Source organism: Notolabrus celidotus, unplaced genomic scaffold (assembly GCF_009762535.1).
Source record: "Notolabrus celidotus isolate fNotCel1 unplaced genomic scaffold, fNotCel1.pri scaffold_256_arrow_ctg1, whole genome shotgun sequence".
Taxonomy (NCBI): domain Eukaryota; kingdom Metazoa; phylum Chordata; class Actinopteri; order Labriformes; family Labridae; genus Notolabrus; species Notolabrus celidotus.
Window position 1 is genome coordinate 17,146 of NW_023260099.1, and position 23,157 is coordinate 40,302.

At 44.3% G+C, this 23,157-nt stretch overlaps 1 protein-coding gene across 1 annotated transcript in view; it reads right to left on the reverse strand.

Annotated features, from left to right (window-relative positions):
* Window positions 1–21,715, reverse strand: part of LOC117809355 (putative histone-lysine N-methyltransferase PRDM6) — a 25,786-nt gene extending 4,071 nt beyond the window's left edge. The window contains exons 1-2 of the mRNA XM_034678909.1: window positions 21,699–21,715; window positions 3,850–4,498 (exon numbers count right to left, since the gene is read on the reverse strand). Of these exons, the coding sequence (XP_034534800.1) occupies window positions 3,850–4,483 (634 nt within the window). The 5' untranslated portion in view covers window positions 4,484–4,498; window positions 21,699–21,715. The remainder of the gene's footprint in view (window positions 1–3,849; window positions 4,499–21,698) is intronic.
* Between the last annotated feature and the right edge of the window lie 1,442 nt (window positions 21,716–23,157).

Below are 23,157 nucleotides of genomic sequence, written 5' to 3' on the forward strand. Positions count from 1 at the left end.
CTCTCTCTCTTCTCTCTCTCTCTCTCTCTCTCTTCCCACTCTCTCTCTCTCTCTCTCTCTCTCTCTCTATCTCCACCCTCTCTCTCTCTCTCTCTCTCCACAAACACAAAACTATATACGGCAATTAATTCCTGCTTGTCCCTCCATCCCTCATCGGCCCTGCCGGCGCGTATCGACGCAGATTACTGCTGATGGTCCGTTTTATCACCACGGAATACACACACACACACACACACACACACACACACACACACACACACACACACACGCCTGAAACCAAAAAAAGAGAGGATCACTTTATGATAAAGTTACGACACCATAACGGCGACCTCACATCACTTCTTTATTACCGGGGAATGATGACATCATCACGGGACAGAAGCGACCCGTTTAACGGGGAGGGGCGACGTTAATGTGACGCTGTAACCGGGGGTCTGAGCGCGTCTCCTCGGCCTGTTAATGTCAGAGTAAATTAAATACACCTGACCTATAGTAACCTTTAAGGTCCCACTCTGTGGATTATTAAAGATATATTATCAGGAAACTAAACATCAATAACACGGTTAATAATACATCCATTAGAAAGGATTATTACAGCCGGGACACAAATAAAGGGACTAGAATAATACAAACTGAACGGGCCACACTATCTGCTCTAAAGTCAGAAAATTACTGAGATTTATTTTTATTAAGTGATTGAAATTGTAAATCTCACACTGTCCAAAAAGTAAGTTTAATTTGTACACATTATATGGGAAATATCAACTTTTTGTGTTTTGCTCGCAAAAACAAGTGTTTTCAGGTTTTTAAACTGGCATTTTAAAGGGTTAAATTCCATAAAATCAATCAAATTGTTTTTCAAATTATCAGAGGAGAAGTTGATTGAGGGAATGAGCAAAAAAAAAGTGGGAAAAAATATTGTTCCATACTATTTTTATAAGCTATTGTATAAACACCATTGAATGGTCTTGATGTGGTTAAGGGACGGAAAAACGAATAGGCTCAGAGGGTTAATATTATGGGATGAGTTCAAAAAGTCACAAATAGAAAGAAAGATCAAATTTAAAACAAACATTATAAGATGTTTAAAACTGACACCATATTTTAGAGGCCGACTTAAAGGGAGAACTGAAGCCTATTAATTCATTAAATTATGTTAATCTTAAATAAAGCCAGAGAATGATTAACTATAAGGGCTTAAAAAACAACGTGAAAATAATAAATAAATACATTTTAAAAGCAGGAATATGTTCATAAAGTCACCACAGAAAGACAGATAATGAGAAGTAACTATTATAAGATGTTAAAAACTGACACCATATTTTTTAAAGGCCTGCTTAAAAAGAGAACTGAAGCCTTTTAATTTATTAAATGATGTTAAATCTTGAAAATGGAATAATGACAGCCAGAGAATCTTTAATTATAAGGGCTTCATATAAAACGTGAAAACTAAAAAACATAAAACAAAGTAAAATGACAGGACCAGTTCAAAAAGTCACATTAGAGACTGAAATATTTAAAAATAACAGTTTTAAGATGTTTAAAACTAACATTGTATTTATGTTGATTAATACTGATAATAATAATATTAATAATAAGAGCTTAACATACAATGTGAAAATAAATAAATAAAGTAAATGATGGAATTGTTCTAAAAGTCACCATAACAGGCTGAAATATTTAAAATAACATTTTTAAGATGATGGAACTAACATCATATTTTTATAGGCCTACTTCAAGAGAGAACTGAAGCCTTCTAAGCATTTTGAATTATGTTAATTTTTGAAAATAAGATAGTTACAGTCTGAGGATGATTCAATATTAAAGGGTTAAAAATGTGAAAACTCAAGAAAAACAAACAAAGCAACCTAAAAATTGTTAGGGTATGTTTCAGGATATCATGCTGATTTAATTTGAATGAAAAATGTAATAAAAATATATATATAAAAATATATATAAATATATATAACCCTGTAAAAGTCAGGACTAAAATATATAAGATAAATAAATATAATGGGATAACATGAAAACAGTCATTTTCTAACGTCTTAAATGAAAGACAACTGAGAGACTTTTAACAAGACAGCGAGCGGTGTGTGTGTGTGTGTGTGTGTGTGTGTGTGTGTGTGTGTTTGTGTGTGTGTGTGTGTGTGTGTGTGTGTGTGTGTGTGTGTGTGTGTGTGTGTGTGTGTTTGAGTGTGTGGCACGAGTCTTTCACGCATGACGGCCTCATGTCAATATCTGTCCACACACACACACACACACACACACACACACACACACACACACACACACACACACACACACACACACACACACAGTGTCACATAGAAGGTTTGATTATTTTTGAGTTTATAAAACTCTGTGAAAATCACAGGATTGAAAAATGTTAAAATATTAAAGAGGCTGAGTTTATGAAATTAAAATAATAAACATGGACTAAAAGAAGATGAAACATTGAATCGATCGTTCCACTGGATTCTAAAATGAGTATTTATCACGTGTTCTCTGAAAACACGTTAAAGTGAGCGCCTGAGCGAACGCCAACAATCCTCCTGATTTACATAAAACCTGAAAGAGCTTCAGTTTAATATTAACTCTGACTGCAGGCCTGCTGCTGTTTGAAGCTCTGAGCCTCCACCAGGCTGCTGACCTGTGACCTCTGACCCTACACACCCTTAACCCCCCCCTTTAAAAAATCCTACAGTCAGTGAACGCAGCAGCTGTCAAACCCACTGTAACAACACTGGAAATAATAATTCAATAATTACAAGTTTGAGTTTTACAGCGGATAGTTTGACGTGCAGTGAGTTAAAAATATTTTTAAAGATTGAAAAAAATCAATAAAATATTTTTGTATTTTTAATCAGTGATTTTCAAAATAAATGTCAACCTGAAATTACAGTTTTCTAAAAAAAGGGGATTAAAGTACCTCTTTTTTTTAATTAATGTTTAAAATACCCGGCATTATTTTAACCTCCAGTATCTATGTTATATTATTTTACATTCTGAGATGTTTCAATAATTATTATTAGAAGTGTTCAATAATTATAATTGTTGTCTAAATGTATAAACATTTAACATTGCTTTTTATTTCATGTATTAGTCGCAGTGCGGTGTTTGGGTCTAAAAAAGTACTTCAAAAAATTAACTTAGCTTTTATTAAATCTTAAAACAAAAATGTGAGCTCAATAAAATTATAAATATATGTTTATTCAAATCTTTAAAAGGCTGCCGCTTCAAATACAACTTTTTAAATGTAGGAAATTAAAGTTTTAGTCCACTTTATCTGAGAACATGAAGATACTTAGCAAATAATCAGAATGTTCTTATTATTATTATAATGCCATAATAATTGACTGTTGGATAAATCACAATAAAGTCACCTCACACAAATTCAATTTTTAAGTTCTGACTCTGCAGACGCTTGAATTGAATTTGCAGATTTAAAATTGTATTATGAGGAGAATGAGGAGAAATATTAAACATATCAAGAGAAGTAAAACTGCAAAATGAAGCTGAGCATCGTCGGGTTTAAATCTTCAAAAACACCTGTGTGTGTGTGTCTGTGTGTGTGTGTGTGTGTGTGTGTGTGTGTGTGTGTGTGTGTGTGTGTGTGTGTGTGTGTGTATAAACATGAGCTCCAGGTTGCGTCAGGATCAGAAAGTCGTCCACCTGTCCTCGAATTCACCTTCACACTTCAACCGTCCAATTTCAAAATAAGGGCGCACTAATATAACCCAACTTTAGTGTAACTCCAGGAGAGTGTGTGTGTTTTTGTTTCTGTGTGTGTGTGTGTGTGTGTGTGTGTGTGTGTGTGTGTGTGTGTGTGTGTGTGTGTGTACGTACGGTTGTTGGTCTCTCCCGTGTGGTTGCTCAGCGGGATGATCTCCATCCTCTGCTGTCCGTACAGGTAGTAGTCCAGCTCCTCAGAGGTCAGCTTGAACCTTGCTCCTTTGCCTCCCTCCTCTCCTCCTCCGCTCTTCACACTGGACGACACCACCCCGACCCCCACACAGCTCTGATCTTTGGCCTGGTGGAGGAGCCCCACCGCTGCTGGCTCTCTGTGACCCTGCTGCTGGTTCTCCGGAGGAACCACTACGATCAGATCTCCTCCCGGTCCTCCAGGCCCGCCGCACACGGGGGCCAACGCCTGCCCGAAGAGAGCGATCTGCTGGGGCACGGGGAGCTGGGAGATCCCCGCGGAGGTGGAGATGGAGATGGAGGAGGACGGGGTGAGAGCTGAAGAAGATGTAGAGGAAGAGGAGGAGGTGCAGTGTGAGGAGGCCAGGAGGTGGCTGTGCAGGCGGGACTGGCGCAGGCCGTCCAAAGGGATGGAGAGGCGGTCAGGCGGAGGAGGTGGAGGCGGCGGGGCGAGAGGAGGCTTCAGCTGCGCCTGAGGGAAGAGCTGCTGCCAGTGCTGCAGGTACGACGGGTCCACCTTCAGGAAGGCCGAGCCGCTCGGGTCGCCCGGCTTCAGCATGGCCGCCCGACGCTGCTGAGAAGAAGAGGAGGAGGAGGAGGAGGAGGAGGTGTCAATCATCAGCATCAAAACACACACAGAGGAGCAGAGAGGAGGTCAGGGCAGGATGTAAAACATGTACGGGTCAAATGTGTGTTTGATTTCACTCCAACACGTCACATTCATCTCTGAACTTCTACATTAAAATAAGTCAAACTCAGGGACAGACTCAAACCTGATCCTGTCTCCAGGTGAGCTGGACTAAACTCAAACACTGACTCAGTCTCTCCTCGAGCTCTCAGGATCTACGGCTGCGTCTGATCTCAACATGATCCACATGTTCGTTTGTTTCCACTCAGAAAAATACACTTTATTCAAAATGACCTGCTGCAGGCTTTTAAATTTAAATTTTAAATCTCTGTTAAAATAAAGAGAATTAAATTATCTGTAAGACAAATTTAAACATGGAGCAGCTGATTGCATCAAACTGATTTTAAGACTTTCCTCCAAAACTCTGAGTATTTTATTTATTTTTCATCTTTTGACTGAATTAAAATCTGAACATTTTGCAGAGTCTGTCTCCTCACACATGCAGCTAAACTTAGAGATCTTTAAATAAAATCATTTGCACATTTTTGCATTTTAAATGATTTAAAATCATGAAGTGTGTTTATGCTTCAGCTGAGAAATGTGCACAGCTCTGCAGGATTTAACTGGTTTTAAAATAAATACAGTTTAACATTAACTCTGATGTGTTTCGTTTTTAATTTAATATTCAGAGAGTTTGCAGATTAATTTGATGCTCAGTTTAAATCTGTGTTTGTTTTTAAATCCTGCAGTGTCTTTGTTTTGGGAAAATCGTCTTCCTGCGTGTAAAATCAGCACGAATCAATGTTTTTACGCATCACTTATTAACCTTTAAGAATAAAAACCTGATGTTTTTATGTTTTTAATATAAGCTCAGAGGCCGGATCACTTTAAATCCATAAATCTGAATTATTCAGAGATAATAAAACTCCCCTCTGGATTCCTGCACGAGCCTTTTCTTTAACTTTCACGTCTTTGCGTTTCTTGGTTTAATCTTTGTGCGTAAACTCTCATTAAAACAGGAGAAATAAAGTCTGTTTTATTAATAAAATAGTGTTTTCACTCCTCCTGTGAGATGTAGAATAAGTCTGAACTCTCAAACAGTTTGTAATTAAACTGACTTCAGCCTGCTGGACCCTCCGCTGCAGGCTGCTCCGCTCCGCTGCTCCGCGCTCGGGTCGGTTTTCAGACTTTACGCGCAAAAAGAAAAAAAGAAGCGCACCAGGAATAAAAAGAAGAAGAAGTAAACTCAGGAACTCTCTCACAAACTCTGTCAGCTCGTGAGAGAAAGTCCAGGAGCAGCTGATTTATAAAAACACAGTCCGGTTAAATCCACAGCGGTCCGGCGTGCTCTCCTGGACCCGGACAGGAGCAGCTGAGGGCGGCTGGAGACGCGGAGGAGAGTCCTCGGGTTGTTTCAGAGCTTCAGAGCTTCAGAGCTTCAGAGCTCCCTGCTGTCAGAGAGAGGACGGGGCTCCTCGGTGCCGGTCTCCGGTCTGTCCCTCCTCCGGTGAACCATCGAGGGGAGCCGGGACACTTCGCTGCGTCCTGCGCGTCTCCGGAGCCAAAACTAGCGGAGCGGCTGCTGCACACACACTCTCTAACACACACTCACACACTCTCTCTCTCCTCCTCTCTCACACACACTCACCCTCTCCCCTCCCCTCTCTCTCCCTTATCTCCAATAGTCTCTCTCCCTCTCTGATTCACGTATTATTTCTCCCTCACACATTTGTTTCTCCTCCTCTTCCTCTCTTTCCTCCTTTTTCCTCAAACTCTCTTCTTTCTGTTTTTCTCTCCCTCATTCTGTTCTCTCCATCTCTCCCTTCTTCTCCTTTTCTCCCTTCTTCATCTCTCCTCTATTCAATTTAAATTATCTTTATTGACAAGGAGAACAAACGTTCAGAGAAGCACACAGTACAGGCTTCATATACATCTGTGTTTAATGCAGTGACTTCCACTACAGAGTCATGTCTGTGTTTAATGCAGTGACTTCCACTACAGAGTCATGTCTGTTTTTAATGCAGTGACTTCCACTACAGAGTCATGTCTGTGTTTAATGCAGTGACTTCCACTACAGAGTCATGTCTGTTTATAATGCAGTGACTTCCACTACAGAGTCATGTCTGTGTTTAATGCAGTGACTTCCACTACAGAGTCATGTCTGTGTTTAATGCAGTGACTTCCACTACAGAGTCATGTCTGTGTTTAATGCAGTGACTTCCACTACAGAGTCATGTCTGTTTTTAATGCAGTGACTTCCACTACAGAGTCATGTCTGTTTTTAATGCAGTGACTTCCACTACAGAGTCATGTCTGTTTTTAATGCAATGACTTCCATTACAGAGTCATGTCTGTGTTTAATGCAGTGACTTCCACTACAGAGTCATGTCTGTGTTTAATGCAGTGACTTCTACTACAGAGTCATGTCTGTGTTTAATGCAGTGACTTCCACTACAGAGTCATGTCTGTGTTTAATGCAGTGACTTCCACTACAGAGTCATGTCTGTGTTTAATGCAGTGACTTCCACTACAGAGTCATGTCTGTGTTTAATGCAGTGACTTCCACTACAGAGTCATGTCTGTTTATAATGCAGTGACTTCCACTACAGAGTCATGTCTTTTTTTAATGCAGTGACTTCCACTACAGAGTCATGTCTGTTTTTAATGAAGTGACTTCCACTACAGAGTCATGTCTGTGTTTAATACAGTGACTTCCACTACAGAGTCATGTCTGTGTTTAATGCAGTGACTTCCACTACAGAGTCATGTCTGTGTTTAATGCAGTGACTTCCACTAGAGTCATGTCTGTTTGTAATGCAGTGACTTCCACTACAGAGTCATGTCTGTGTTTAATGCAGTGACTTCCACTACAGAGTCATGTCTGTTTTTAATGCAGTGACTTCCACTACAGAGTCATGTCTGTTTTTAATGCAGTGACTTCCACTACAGAGTCATGTCTGTGTTTAATGCAGTGACTTCCACTACAGAGTCATGTCTGTGTTTAATGCAGTGACTTCCACTACAGAGTCATGTCTGTTTTTAATGCAGTGACTTCCACTACAGAGTCATGTCTGTTTTTAATGCAGTGACTTCCACTACAGAGTCATGTCTGTGTTTAATGCAGTGACTTCCACTACAGAGTCATGTCTGATCATAATGACATGTTTTATCATTTCTGCTCTTGTAGGTGGTCGTCCTAACGTCAAACCATCTCAACCTCTTTATCAACCATCACTTAACTTCTGTGTGTGTGTGTGTGTGTGTGTGTGTGTGTGTGTGTGTGTGTGTGTGTGTGTGTGTGTGTGTGTGTGTGTGAGAGAGAGAGAGAGAGTGAGTGTGTGTGCAGATAAGACAGATTACAGCCAAGCTCATTGTGTTTCTGGGTCTGACTTGTTATCCACGACCCCGAGCTTTCCCACCCGTCTGCTGCACACACACTCACACACACACACACACACACACACACTCACACACTTACACACTTAAACACACACATACTCCCAGACATGTGGAGCATACAGTACATGGTGTGTACATCAGTCATTGTAAGCTGCTGTGGATAAGAACATCAGCTCAGTGCCTGAAAACGTAACGTGTGTGTGCGGTGTGTGTGTGTGTGTGTGTGTGTGTGTGTGTGTGTGTGTGTGTGTGTGTGCGTGTGCGTGTGTGTGCGTTGTTATGACTGGCGTCGCCCTGACAGCCCTCATTTGTCATCCTCAGGACCTCTGGTGGATTGATAACGAACAAAAACACAAACATAAGCGTCTGAAAATGAACTCTTGTCGGCTTAAAGCGACTTTTTCAGCGTCCAGGAATGTGGAGCAACAACAGGCCGTCTGATTGGCTGACACACGAGGTCAGGGTCAGCGGCGGCGGCGGCTCAGGAATCACGAGGTTTTCGAACGCTGGCTCCTGCGGCAGGTAATACAGCGACGTTTTTATGACTCAGTTAACTTCTCGTTCCTGATTACGTTGACTAAACAGACGGTTGCTAACATTTTACACGTTTATTCATTTTTTGTCGTCTAACATTTTTTATTAAGCAGTTGAACAACTTCCATGGAAACAGAAAAGTGCACAAAAAACACTTTTAAATATTCAAGAATTATTTGACTTTAAAAAACTGCGAAAAAAAAAAAAAGATGGCTCCTCTAACGTGAAGAAGAAACAGTTAGAGCGCCCTCTAGTGGCTGCCCAAGTCTTAACGCCCACCTCCTCCATGTTAACAGATGGGACATAAGTCAAACTTTAAAATCAAAATACATGTAAAAAAAAATTCTCCTACATGGTTTCTGTCATTAGTGTTACATTTAATGCCGATTTATGTCACAATGTTTGTTTTCTGACATGTTATCGTCTTTTGCGTTAAATAGAATGCTAGCTGTGCTAATGTACGAACTTTACACCGCGTGTTTTTCAAAAGTTAAAAGATATCACTGTTTTGTTTGATTTAACTCGGTTCTAACTTTAGGATTTAACCTCTGCCGTTTCTCCTGTAATAATTATTGCAACCACTAGAGGTCGCTACTTCTCTATTGACGTAACTATATGTCGGAACTAGCTGTTACGAAATTAACTCAATGCTATTTTCTTAAATAATCCGTCAAATTTATGTTTTTTTTGTCTGAATTTGTTCTGTCTGTTTTGTGTTTGTTTGTTTGTTCTGCTGTCTTTTTAAAAAAAAATTATTGTATTGTGTTTATTTGAATGTTTGTAAAAACGAATACATTTTAAATCATTAATCGTATTTTTTTTAAAGGATGACAGCATCCAGTTTTAAAGACTCAAGTCAAAGGCCTAAAGAGTGATTGTTATTGTTGATTGAAGTCCAATAATTATCAATTATTATTATTTAAATGCAGATTTTTTTTTTTAATTGCAGTGATTTTAAATACATTTTCAGACAGTTCAAACAAGCAGCAGATTTAGTTTCAGATGTTGTTCTTGCATTTTAGGAAACTCCCCCTTTATTCTGTTTTATTATTGAAGGCAGTGATTTTCAACCACTGTGCCGTGGAACACTAGTGTGCCGTGACAGATCGTCAGGTGTGCCGTGCATTTTCCAATTTCACTTCAATAGTCCAAAAAACAATTATTCATATCCTGCAAATAATTTACCATGTAGTGCGTCTGTGTAGCAGCAGTGTAGTGACTGGCAGAGTAATTCAATACTCGTCCATGTACTGACCTGCGCTACCCATCCACTGGGTGGCAATAAAGCACACTAATGACCGTGTTAATTTAAGACAATAGAATTAATGATGCGTGTGAGAGGTGTATGTGACAAGACGTAGGCGTACAACAGCGATGGGTAAATATTCAAAAAGGAAAACTCCAAACTGAGCCCTGGACTAAATTCTAACCTGGATGAAGAGCGTGATATGGGAGGTGGAAAAGACAACTTCTCAAAGCTAGCTACTTAGAAGCTGAACTCATAGCCAAATCATAAAGCCACACACTGTGACAGAGACATTAACACTACCCGCAAAGATCATGTAAATAAGATGCTTTGCCCTGACACAGTTAAAGAAGCAGCCAAAGTCCCTCCCTCAGATAAACAGGTTCATATATAGAAAGACTAAATGTGTCATTTTGTAAACTTTTGGTCGGTGGTGTGACTCTGGATTTTTTTAATGTATGAAATGTGCCTTGGCTCAAAAAAGGTTGAAAAACACTGATTTAGGGATTATATATTTTTGTATCTCCCAGCTTTAAAATCACTCTGAGGTAATCTTTGTTTTTATCACATTAACATCAACATCAACATCAACATTTCAGCTGTTTTTTTTCTTTCCTTTTTTAAATCTGTCAATATAAAAATGTTAAAACACAAAATGATTTTGAATGTACGGGTTAGGTTTCTCTAAATGTGCATAAAGTATTATTTCCCTCCTTCATCATCGTCATCTTCGCTCTATAATTACAGTCTTTCCTCCGTGTCGTCGTCGTCGTCGGGGATCCTCTTTTTATTTCAGGCAGAAAACAAACCGAGTAGAAAAAAAAGGAAAGAGGAGAGCAGGAGGAGAATTAGGTGTTTTCATCCATTGATTAATGACTTTCTAAAGCAAAGCACATCGCAGCAGCCGGACGATCAATAAATTAACTGCCCAAATTCATCATTTTCTACAACAAAAGCTAATTATTTAGACGGCTGCAGGAAAAGAAAAAACACAATATTAACAAGAGTTCATTTAGCAGAGCGGGGAATTCCTGCATGTGAGAGCGCTGCAGGGTTTACACTGAGAGGAGGATCAGATTCAACATTAAGATTACATTCAAAATATTAAAAACAGACTCAATCTCAGCTGTGTTATTTTATATAAATTAAAGGTTATTCATTTAGAATTATTAGAAATTAAAACCTGATGAAATATCCGCTTTGTTGTGCTTTATAAATGACTTTTAATTTGGAATTATAATTTTTAACATTACACTTAGAATAGTTGAAGGTTTGCTGACTCAAAAATAAATTAACACAGTTAAATAAAATATTATTATTTGAAATATTTTGTGTTTTATTGCTATTTAAAAATTAAATATGTAATAACTTCTTATTCATGACCTTCACTGTGTTCTGTTAAATTAGGAGTCATGTATTTTTGGATGTTTGATGTATGGAGGTCTTTTTAGTCTGTGATGTCACATCGCTCATTTAAAGTTTTAAATAAAGTTTTGCATATTTTGATGATTTTGTTCTTTGAGATTATTCACACAGAACACAAAATAAGTAAAACCCTAACCCAGGGGTGTCAAACTCAGGGTGAAGTTCAGGGGCCACACACAGCCCAAATTGATCTGAAGTGGGCCGGACCAGTAAAATCCTAACACAATATGTTTGTATGGTCTTTTTTGCCATGATGAGTCTCACAGTGGGCTTTTGCTCTTTAAGCACTGAGACCTGCTGCGAACACACCAAACACACAAGTTATCCATTCACCTGACACCGAGTTTAATGTTTCCTGCAAAAGAACAGAGAGATTATAATAATGAAGAAGGGAAAGTGGACTATTTTGGACTCCTCAGTTCCAGCATGAACAGTTTGCTTGCTGGACAGTGTTGTATGCAGCGGTGTAGTGCTAGTGTTAGTAGTTAGTGGATCATCTTATAGTGCCCAAAAAAATCTTTATGAATCTCAATCGGATTATGCAAACAGCAAGTCATTTATTTTATCACTTTGAGAAAAAACAAAACGCTTTTCAGCCTCTGGTTCACTCAGTCAGCTCCACAGACTGTATACAATATGCTGCTCGACTGCTGTGGAGCTATTGTAATGTAAAGAGGCTGGCTGACTAGCCAACAACTACAGTGTTCCCGCCTGTCAGTCAAGTCAGCTGTGCCTCTCATTGGAAGACTCATAATCTCAATATCTTCCAAATTGCTGCATTAGAAAAAAACTCAACCCCTACAGTGTGTGCCGATAGAGAAATGATCTATCCAGACTCCACTGGTCTTTTGTACCAGGCTGTAAACATGTTTATTTCTACTGTGAAGATCGTCTTGAGCCAGCCTCAAGCGGATCCTCAATGAACTGCAGTTTTTAGCACTTCCACATTGGACTCATATTTTATAGACCAGAGGTTGCCGCCTGATCTCAACTGAATTTTGCAAATAGCAAGTAATCTATCTTCTCACTTTAAGAAAAAAAGCATTGTTCAGGTTTTGGTTTACTCCTATGATTTGATGTGACCCCCCAGAGGACAAATCTGAAATAGTAGTTACTTTCATTGAAAAATTCCAGTTAATGTGTTCTCTGTAATTTCTTCACTTTGCAAAGTGGTTCCACGGGCCGGATTTGAACCTTTGGCGGGCCGGTTTTGGCCCGCGGGCCGCATGTTTGACACCCCTGCCCTAACCCAAAGGTAGACCAGCGACTTCTGCATTTTGATAATTAAAAGTCTTGTCAAAGGCGTCGTGGTATGACGACATTTCTTGGTGAAGAAAATTCTTAATTCTAGCAAAAAGTTATTTTCTGAATTCTCTTAACCCTCCTGTTAAATTCGTTTCTAAGGGACAACACTAATGTTCCTGGGCCAACTTGACCCGGGGCGGATTTACTGATTCAAAAGTGTCAGAACCCCCCAAAAAAATCCCAATAAACATTTTTGAAATCTCATTATTAACTCCATTAATAACCATTTAAATCAACATTTAGTGCATTGGTGTTCTTTAATCCTCACAGATCATGCTTCAATGAGGATAACTCACTCGCTTTTTAAAACTTTTTATATGTACATTTGAAAATGATTGGGGTGAAATATGTCACACAGTTGCAAAGAAACATTTAATATTTAACACTTCGGACTCCTTTTAGCCTGCAGGGTCAAATTGACCCATGAACAGTATCTATGTAATATAAACATGCAGGAGGGGTTTTGCAAATGTGTGAAATGAACCATTTTCATTTTATATGTTGTTCATGCTAATCAAGCTAAGCAGAAGAAGTTTCATAGTGAAAAAATACTTAACATTTTTTTTTTTTTTTCAATTTTAAAATGGGTCAATTTGACCCGCAACATAACAGGAGGGTTAGAGTAACTGGGGGTAGGCTAGCAACAAGCAAGTTCTCTGAAGTAATGATACTTCTCCTTAATTAACTTTAATGGTGGACTTGCAAAAAACAATCTTACAGATGAAAAATGTCAGTCATTAGTTAGACTAACAAACAACATCTTCCATGACCTAAAGAGAACAGTTTACTCAAACTAGCTGATGCAAAGACTAGCTATACCTCTGGGCTCTGTAAGGTACAGTTCCTGTTTTCCTCAATGAATGATGTGGTAGACTAGCAACTCCCATATTGTGATTTAAAGGTACAGTTTTCCTCAAACTGACTCATGTGGTAGACTGACAACTAACCCATGTGGTGGACTAGCAACTCATTTGTTCTGTGTGGTAAAAAATAACCATTCCTCTTAAACCAACTGGTGTGGTGGATATGCAACTCCCTGATCTGTAAAGTCAAATTACAGATTTTCTCAATCAACTTAAAGCTAGGGTATGTAGTCGCTGAAACTAGCATGAATTTGAATGTAGCATTTCCTCAATACTCCCCTCAGAGCTCCTCCAAAACGACGGCCCAGCTCACATGCATGAGCGCCGCTGATTCATGACTATATGATGGTGACTGATTCCAAACCGGTCCTCTTGAAAGTTAGAAACACAAACAAACATGGCTGCTGTTAGCACAACTCACATTCAAACTATGCATTGTTGCTTTGTTGGTTGGCGTCGGCTCGTCATCCCTACACCAACATGTATATGTGTTGCCGCGTCCATCCGGACGCTGCAACACATATACATGTTGGTGCAGGACTTACTGAATGTCATTCATTCTTCTGCTTGTCAGAGCCCCCTTACTGAGAGCTTTGTAGACTCTGATCCGGACTACAGTCCTGAGCAAAGCACCTCATGGGGTCAGAGTGGACAGGCCAGAGGTGGAGCGAGAGGGGCAGGAAGTAGAGGCAGGGGATGGGGAGTGAACGCCGGGGACATGGACGGGCAGAACGGCAGGACAGGATCTGATTGGTTTCATCATTTGGCTCCTGATGGCAGGGATTGGTTGGTGTTTTCCTAGGTTTACATACATACACATTATGTGTTGATTACCATCAGGACAGAAAGATCATTTTAACCAGTGGATCTAAATCTGAACACCAACCCCAGCTTTATGTTGTGAAGGAACATGCATGTTCTCTGATAAAGCTGCTGTTATCTCCCCTGACTGATGGAGTCAACAAGCAGCTCTCTTGCAAAGGGAAGTAAAGTCACAGTTTTTCCTCAAACCAACTGATGAGGTAGACAAGCAACTCCCAAAGTTACTGTTTTGACCCCACAGTCTGGTAAGTAAAAGTGGTTTCTAGTTAAAATATCATCTTAGTGTTTAAAAAGATCCTTTCTGTAAACACCAATCTGAGCCTGAACTTTTCTTTGCTTTGATCAGGTGAGTGGATAATGTAGCATGAAATTTATAAAATATGTGTCCCATTAAAAAAACGCAGACTGCCCCTTTAAAGGAAAATTAAAGGTTTAAAGGGTTCATTTCCACTCGGGGATAATTGAGGCCATGTTAAATCCATGAGGGTTAGTTAGCACACAACTGACGGTAATTCAATTAAAACGTTTGTGTGTCCCTTGTTCATTAACACACACACACACACACACACACACATATATATAAGTACCTGCACTGCTCCCCTGTAACCTTGGTGTGTGTGTATATATAAATATAAAGGTTTTAAGTGGTGTCACTTTCATTTACATAGGAGCATGTTGTTAAGGTCCCGCTTTGACATTCAATTAAAACGTTTACATTTCTGCTTAATTAATTCAGCGGACGACGGGAAGAAAAGACGAATGGACGGCTGCCCTGACAGGAGGCCGATAACCGTGTGTGTGTGTGTGTGTGTGTTAGTGTGTGTGTGTGTCCCAGCCGCGGTGTTAAGGTCACGGCAGGCTGACTATTATAATTCATCTCTATAGACATGTATTCAGCGGGGACTTCTATTCTCTTTTTCAGCTTTATTTGCTGCAGCTGAAGCGGGGCCGCACGCTCTGAGCTCTGAGCTCTGAGCTGCTCTTAATGCAGGGAAGGGTTTCCACGCTGGAACACTCGTCTGAACGGACTTCATTATTCTTCTGCTTATTGTAAAAAAAAAAAAAACAACTGCTGCTGATTATTGATCTGTGCATGCTGGAGAATGCATTTGTTGTCAATCAGGAAGAAAAATAAAAACAACAAACCTCCATGCTTCTTTTTACACATTCTGAGAACAGGACCTACATCACATTGAACCCTCTCTGTAGATTACTGACACATATTTAAAATATCATCAGACTTTAATCTGCCTTAAAGGTGTGTTAACACCAAACACGAACGATCGCGTGTCAAAATCCCGTGTAAACGAGCGCCAAGACGTGAATATACGTGAGAGGGAGGGGGGCTCCCACGCCACAGTGGTCTGTTCTCTTCAAACAGAAGACAGTGGAGTCCGGCTGGACCGCAGTAACAAGGTTACAGTGAATGGGGAGGCCGGTTATGCTAAAGGGGGCGGAGCTAACTTCCTGCTACAAGATAAGATAAGGTAGTCCTTTACTCGTCCCACAACGGGGAACTTCAAGAACCGATAGCTGACAGACAAAGTTTTTCACAACTCACCACATAATCCTCCTCGCTCTCTGTCCTCGCTCTCTGTCCTCGCTCCGTGTCCTCGCTCTCTGTCCTCGCTCCGTGTCCTCGCTCTCTGTCCTTGCTCTCTGTCCTCGCTCTCTGTACTCGCTCCTTGTCCTCGCTCTCTGTCCTCGCTCCGTGTCCTCGCTCTCTGTCCTCGCTCTCTGTCCTCGCTCCCTGTCCTCGCTCCGTGTCCTCGCTCCGTGTCCTCGCTCCGTGTCCTCACTCTGTGTCCTCGCTCTCTGTCCTCGCTCTGTCCTCACTCTCTGTCCTCGCTCTCTGTCCTCGCTCCGTGTCCTCGCTCCGTGTCCTCGCTCCGTGTCCTCACTCTGTGTCCTCGCTCTCTGTCCTCGCTCTGTCCTCACTCTCTGTCCTCGCTCTCTGTCCTCGCTCCGTGTCCTCGCTCCGTGTCCTCGCTCTCTGTCCTCGCTCCCTGTCCTCGCTCTGTCCTCACTCTCTGTCCTCGCTCTCTGTCCTCGCTCCGTGTCCTCGCTCCGTGTCCTCACTCTGTGTCCTCGCTCTCTGTCCTCGCTCTGTCCTCACTCTCTGTCCTCGCTCCGTGTCCTCGCTCCGTGTCCTCGCTCCGAGTCCTCACTCTGTGTCCTCGCTCTCTGTCCTCGCTCTGTCCTCACTCTCTGTCCTCGCTCTCTGTCCTCGCTCCGTGTCCTCGCTCCGTGTCCTCGCTCCGTGTCCTCACTCTCTGTCCTCGCTCTCTGTCCTCGCTCCGTGTCCTCGCTCCGTGTCCTCGCTCCGAGTCCTCACTCTGTGTCCTCGCTCTCTGTCCTCGCTCTGTCCTCGCTCTCTGTCCTCGCTCTCTGTCCTCGCTCCGTGTCCTCGCTCCGTGTCCTCGCTCTCTGTCCTCGCTCCCTGTCTTCGCTCCGTGTCCTCGCTCTGTGTCCTCGCTCTGTGTCCTCGCTCCGTGTCCTCGCTCCTTGTCCTCGCTCTCTGTCCTCACTCTGTGTCCTCGCTCTGTCCTCGCTCCGTGTCCTCACTCCGTGTCCTCGCTCCGTGTCCTCGCTCTCTGTCCTCGCTCTCTGTCCTCGCTCTCAGTCCTCGCTCTCTGTCCTCGCTCTGTGTCCTCGCTCTGTGTCCTCGCTCTCTGTCCTCACTCTCTGTCCTCCCTCTCTGTCCTCGCTCTGTGTCCTCGCTCTCTGTCCTCGCTCTGTCCTCGCTCTCTGTCCTCGCTCCGTGTCCTCGCTCCGTGTCCCCGCTCTCTGTCCTCGCTCTCTGTCCTCGCTCTCTGTCCTCGCTCCGTGTCCTCGCTCCGTGTCCTCGCTCTCTGTCCTCGCTCTCTGTCCTCGCTCTCTGTCCTCGCTCTGTGTCCTCGTTCTCTGTCCTTGCTCCGTGTCCTCGCTCTGTGTCCTCGCTCTGTGTCCTCGCTCTCTGTCATCGCTCTTGTCCTCGCTCTCTGTCCTCGCTCTCTGTCCTCGCTCTCTGTCCTCGCTCTGTGTCCTCGCTCTGTGTCCTCGCTCCTTGTCCTCGCTCTGTCATCGCTCTTGTCCTCGCTCTCTGTCCTCGCTCTGTGTCCTCGCTCTGTGTCCTCGCTCTCTGTCCTCGCTCTCTGTCCTCGCTCTCTGTCCTCGCTCCGTGTCCTCGCTCTCTGTCTTCGCTTTCTGTCCTCGCTCTCTGTCCTCGCTCTCTGTCCTCGCTCTCTGTCCTCGCTCTGTGTCCTCGCTCTCTGTCCTCGCTCTCTGTCCTCGCTCTGTGTCCTCGCTCTCTGTCCTCACTCTGTGTCCTCGCTGTCTGTCCTCGCTCCGTGTCCTCGCTCCGTGTCCTCGCTCTCTGTCATGGCTCTCTGTCCTCGCTCTGTGTCCTCGCTCTCTGTCCTCGCTCTCTGTCCTCGCTCTGTGTCCTCGCTCTGTGTCCTCGCTCTCTGTCCTCGCTCTGTGTCCTCGCTCTCTGTCCTCGCTCTCTGTCCTCGCTCTGTGTCCTCGCTCTCTGTCATGGCTCTCTGTCCTCGCTCTGTGTCCTCGCTCTCTGTCCTCGCTCTGTGTCCTCGCTCTGTGTCCTCGCTCTGTGTCCTCGCTCTCTGTCCTCGCTCTCTGTCCTCGCTCTGTGTCCTCGCTCTCTGTCCTCGCTCTGTGTCCTCGCTCTGTGTCCTCGCTCTGTGTCCTTGCTCTGTGTCCTCGCTCTCTGTCCTTGCTCCGTGTCCTCGCTCTCTGTCCTCGCTCTGTGTCCTCGCTCTGTGTCCTCGCTCTGTGTCCTCACTCTCTGTCCTCGCTCTCTGTCCTCGCTCTCTGTCCTCGCTCTGTGTCCTCGCTCTGTGTCCTCGCTCTGTGTCCTCGCTCTCTGTCCTCGCTCTGTGTCCTCGCTCTCTGTCCTCGCTCTCTGTCCTCGCTCTGTGTCCTCGCTCTGTGTCCTCGCTCTCTGTCCTCGCTCCGTGTCCTCGCTCTCTGTCCTCGCTCCGTGTCCTCGCTCTCTGTCCTCGCTCCATGTCCTCGCTCTCTGTCCTCGCTCTCTGTCCTCGCTCCGTGTCCTCGCTCTCTGTCCTCGCTCTCTGTCCTCGCTCCGTGTCCTCGCTCCGTGTCCTCGCTCTATGTCATCGCTCTCTGTCCTCGCTCTGTGTCCTCGCTCTGTGTCCTCGCTCTCTGTCCTCGCTCCGTGTCCTCGCTCTCTGTCCTCGCTCCGTGTCCTCGCTCTCTGTCCTCGCTCCATGTCCTCGCTCTCTGTCCTCGCTCTCTGTCCTCGCTCCGTGTCCTCGCTCTCTGTCCTCGCTCTGTGTCCTCGCTCTGTGTCCTCGCTCTCTGTCCTCGCTCTGTGTCCTCGCTCTGTGTCCTCGCTCTGTGTCCTCGCTCTGTGTCCTCGCTCTCTGTCATCGCTTTGTGTACTCGCTCTGTGTCCTCGCTCCGTGTCCTCGCTCCGTGTCCTCGCTCTGTGTCCTCGCTCTCTGTCCTCGCTCTGTGTCCTCGCTCTGTGTCCTCGCTCTCTGTCCTCGCTCCGTGTCCTCGCTCTGTGTCCTCGCTCCGTGTCCTCGCTCTGTGTCCTCGCTCTCTGTCCTCGCTCCGTGTCCTCGCTCTCTGTCCTCGCTCTCTGTCCTCGCTCTGTGTCCTCGCTCTCTGTTCTCGCTCTCTGTCCTCGCTCCGTGTCCTCGCTCCGTGTCCTCGCTCTCTGTCCTCGCTCTGTGTCCTCGCTCTCTGTTCTCGCTCTCTGTCCTCGCTCTGTGTCCTCGCTCTCTGTCCTCTCTCTCTGTCCTCGCTCTCTGTTCTCGCTCTCTGTTCTCGCTCTCTGTCCTCGCTCCGTGTCCTCGCTCCGTGTCCTCGCTCTCTGTCCTCGCTCTGTGTCCTCGCTCCTTGTCCTCGCTCCGTGTCCTCGCTCCGTGTCCTGGCTCTCTGTCCTCGCTCCGTGTCCTCGCTCCGTGTCCTCGCTCCGTGTCCTCGCTCCGTGTCCTCGCTCTGTGTCCTTGCTCCGTGTCCTCGCTCTCTGTCCTCGCTCTGTGTCCTCCCTCTCTGTCCTCGCTCTCTGTCCTCCCTCTGTGTCCTCGCTCTCTGTCCTCGCTCTCTGTCCTCGCTCTCAGTCCTCGTTCTGTGTCCTCGCTCTCTGTCCTCGCTCTGTGTCCTCGCTCTGTGTCCTCGCTCTGTGTCCTCGCTCTGTGTCCTTGCTCTGTGTCCTCGCTCTCTGTCCTCGCTCCGTGTCCTCGCTTTCTGTCATCGCTCCGTGTCCTCGCTCTCTGTCCTCGCTCTCTGTCCTCGCTCTCTGTCCTCGCTCTCTGTCCTCGCTCTGTCCTCGCTCTCTGTCCTCCCTCTCTGTCCTCGCTCTCTGTCCTCGCTCTCTCTCCTCCCTCTCTGTCCTCCCTCTCTGTCCTCCCTCTCTGTCCTCGCTCTCTGTCCTCGCTCTCTGTCCTCGCTCTCTGTCCTCGCTCTCTGTCCTCGCTCTCTGTCCTCGCTCTCTCTCCTCCCTCTCTGTCCTCCCTCTCTGTCCTCCCTCTCTGTCCTCGCTCTCTGTCCTCGCTCTCTGTCCTCGCTCTCTCTCCTCTCCGTCCTCACAGTGAGCTCCTGTTTATTCCTGATCCCATAAAAACAGGTAGAGTCACAGAGTTTGGGGAAGCTGTACGGTGATAGAATCAAAGTGTCCCAGATATTCCAGATGAAGGAATCTCCGCTGGTCCCTACGTCACAGAACACACGTCCTCAGGTGATCTGCACTGATTGGCTATCGCTGGAGTTCAGATATTTCAACTCTCACGAATCATTCGTGCGAATGATTAGCTTCGCCCAATTCGCGCAATACACGCCGCCAGACCAGAACTCACGTCTACTCCCGTCTCTACATTGACTTTACATGGAATTCTTTCGCACGAATGATTTCATTCGTGTTTGGTGTGAACGCATCATAGGGTTCTCTGCAGTGACGTTCACACCTCCCTGTTGGGAGGTAACATGTCTGAAGAGCACATTTCTCTATCACACACACACACACACACACACACACACACACACACACACACACACACACACACACAAACTGTACAGGGGGAATGTTTTATAACTCGTTATTTTTTAAGATATCAAACTTACGAGTTTTGCCCAAATAAGGGCGTGGCTGACTTGATAGAAGGCTGCGTTCACACCAAACGTGAATAAAATCATTCGCACGAATGAATTAACATTTAAGTCAATGTAGAGACGGGAGCAGACGTGGGTAGAGGTCTGGCGGCACGAATTGGGCGAAGCGAATAGCGCAATTCGCACGAATTATGCTAATCATCATGGAGGTATTTTACCCGCTCTCTGTTCCTCATTTTCGGCCGCGTGAGTCCAGACGTGGACCCTGGAGCCTAAGGGGAAAGCGTCCCGACCATAGACTGTAAATAAAAATGGATAGCGTTGCTCCGCCTCTTCCTGTTGTACGGTTCTGAAGCCAAAAAATCCCTCTCCTGGGCGCCGCCATTGTGCAGCCAGAGTCTGTGAAGCCACTGTAATAAGCTCCGCCCTACAGCGTGACGTCACAAGACGCTGTGTGTCCTTTGTTTCACTCCACGGCGGCTGTGCATCAAACAGGAAGTAAAACCCCGTTTTTTAAACTCTAATAACCAACGAAGAAGAGCGGTTCAGGAAAAAGAGGACTTGGACACAAAACAGTCAGATACTAACTACATATCACCACAGCATACGGAGGGGAGAAACATTCGTACCACGTGTTTTTATGTTTTAAAGTTTGACTGCTCCTCCATTCAAATGAATGGGGAAGACAGATTTTTTGACCTATACTGCAGCCAGCCACCAGGGGGCAGTCACACTGCTGAAAGCCTCACCACCAGCCACTGGAACCTCTCCCTTGGTCCCGACTCCGAACGGGGAGAGGTAGGCAGGGGTTCACCTCCCCGACGTGAACATGTTCCATTGGAACCATTCTCCATTTCGGACCAACGCAAACCCTGAGCTTCGAGGCCGAGTCGACAAATGCTTCAGCGTATTTGAGGGATTTGCACCGAGGAGTTCTACGACGCAGAGTGTGTGACGTAATGCGACGTACCGTGACGTGACGTCATGCTGGGAAATGAATCATTAAGAAGAATCAATAACATTTGAGGTGAACAATTCAGATGGGATTGATCAATTGGAACCGGTTCTAAGTCGGATCCGGTTTTCGAATCCCACCCCTAGATACGATACAATACGATAAGACGGGAGACAACGCTATACAACACGATACAGCACGAAATGACACGAGAGGGTAGGATAGAATATGACACGACATGACAAGACGACAAGACAAGACTTGGCACAACACAAGACAAGACAGGATATGGTACGACATGATGAGACATGACACGACACAAGACCATAGAGTACGGTACGAAACGGTATGATGAGGTACGATAGGATAAGACGCTATACAATACAATACAGCACGAAATGACACGATCGGGTATGGTTATAAGATATGATTAGAAAATGTAGCTCTAGCGAAAGTTCAGACAGGAAGACTATAAAGCAATCACAGCAGTTTAACTCTCCTCCCCCTCATTCAATAGCTCACCTGCTCCAGAGCTGTCATTGGCTAATCAGCAGCCGCGTCATCCAATAGCTGAGTGGCACGCCCTTATCGTCAGCCTATCAACTCTCTGCTGTCTTTTTAAATGTGTCTCTCTCTCCTGCTAGTTCCTTCTTGTATTGATGGTGCGCACCCCTCCACCTCCCCGTCTCCACCTGGTCTCTGCAAGTCTTCAATTCCTAGGATCATCATCATCAACCACCACCAGAGTCTGGACTCTAGGGGGATTTCTTCAGCTAACAAATTCACGCATCCTACGCCCACAACATGATCCCCATAGAGTCCTTACGCCAAAGACTTCTGTCAAGTTTCATCATTCATTAAGTTTTAATAAATAACCTTAATATTCAAATCGTGTCTCTCCTGATTGAACTATACGATACGCTCGGACGGACAAGACAAACAGCAGATTCAGTACGATACGATGTGGTACGATATATGATACGGTAAACTACAACAGGACACGACACACGCAAATACAATACGATACAGTGTGATGCTACCTGGTGTAATATGAGACAACGCAATACGACATAATAAAATGTGAGACTGTATTCATGATAAGAGCGGCTAGCACATCTCTTAGCATCTCACTTCCTGTCTTCTTCTTCTGTTACCCCACTATCATTCTCTTCTTTGACCATTAACTTCTATTCATGTCAAAGACGCCACCACAAGGACTCTTAAAGTGACACAGCACTGTGTCAGATTTTTAAGGAATTCTTTTAAGGGCGCCATATTTTTAAAATTTAAAAACACGTATAGTCGTATTGTTATTTAAACATTGGAACAAATTCCATCTCTGATTAATTTAAAGGTAACAGGTGAATTTTGGTTGTATACAGTACGCTCTTATTTACCATCTGTGTACTGGTGGGATCCCTCAGGTGTGTTCAGGCTGACAGGTGTGACATTCTGCTTGTTCCTACAAATGATCAAACACACACACGTTACTGTTTCCATCAGCTCAGCGTGTTAAAGGTCGACACAAACAGGACAGGTAACCTTTATTTGTTTCAGCTACAGATCTGTGCTTTTCCCTCCCGTCTCATGACCGCTGACCCCGAGGAGGGCCTCGACCCACAGATTGGGAACCACTGACTAACAGAATTAAAATGAGGCTTTTATTTTGAAGGGATTGAGGAACCTGGTTAAAGTAGTGGACGTATAAAAGCTAACGTAGAGAGATATCTTAAACCTGCATTCTTTCTAATGGCCAGCAGGGGGCAAATCTACTATTTATCAGTCTGTAGTTTCAAGTCATATAGCCGCCTCCTCCATATAAACAGATGGGACATGGGTCAAACTAGAAAATTGAAATACAGGTAAAATAAATGTTTCTCAAACACGGTTTCTGTCACTGTTGTTTCTTCTTATCGTGATGTTTTTTGAGTTTTTAGAAAAGTTCACTTTTATTTATATTTTCTGTTTTTGTTGTGTTGTC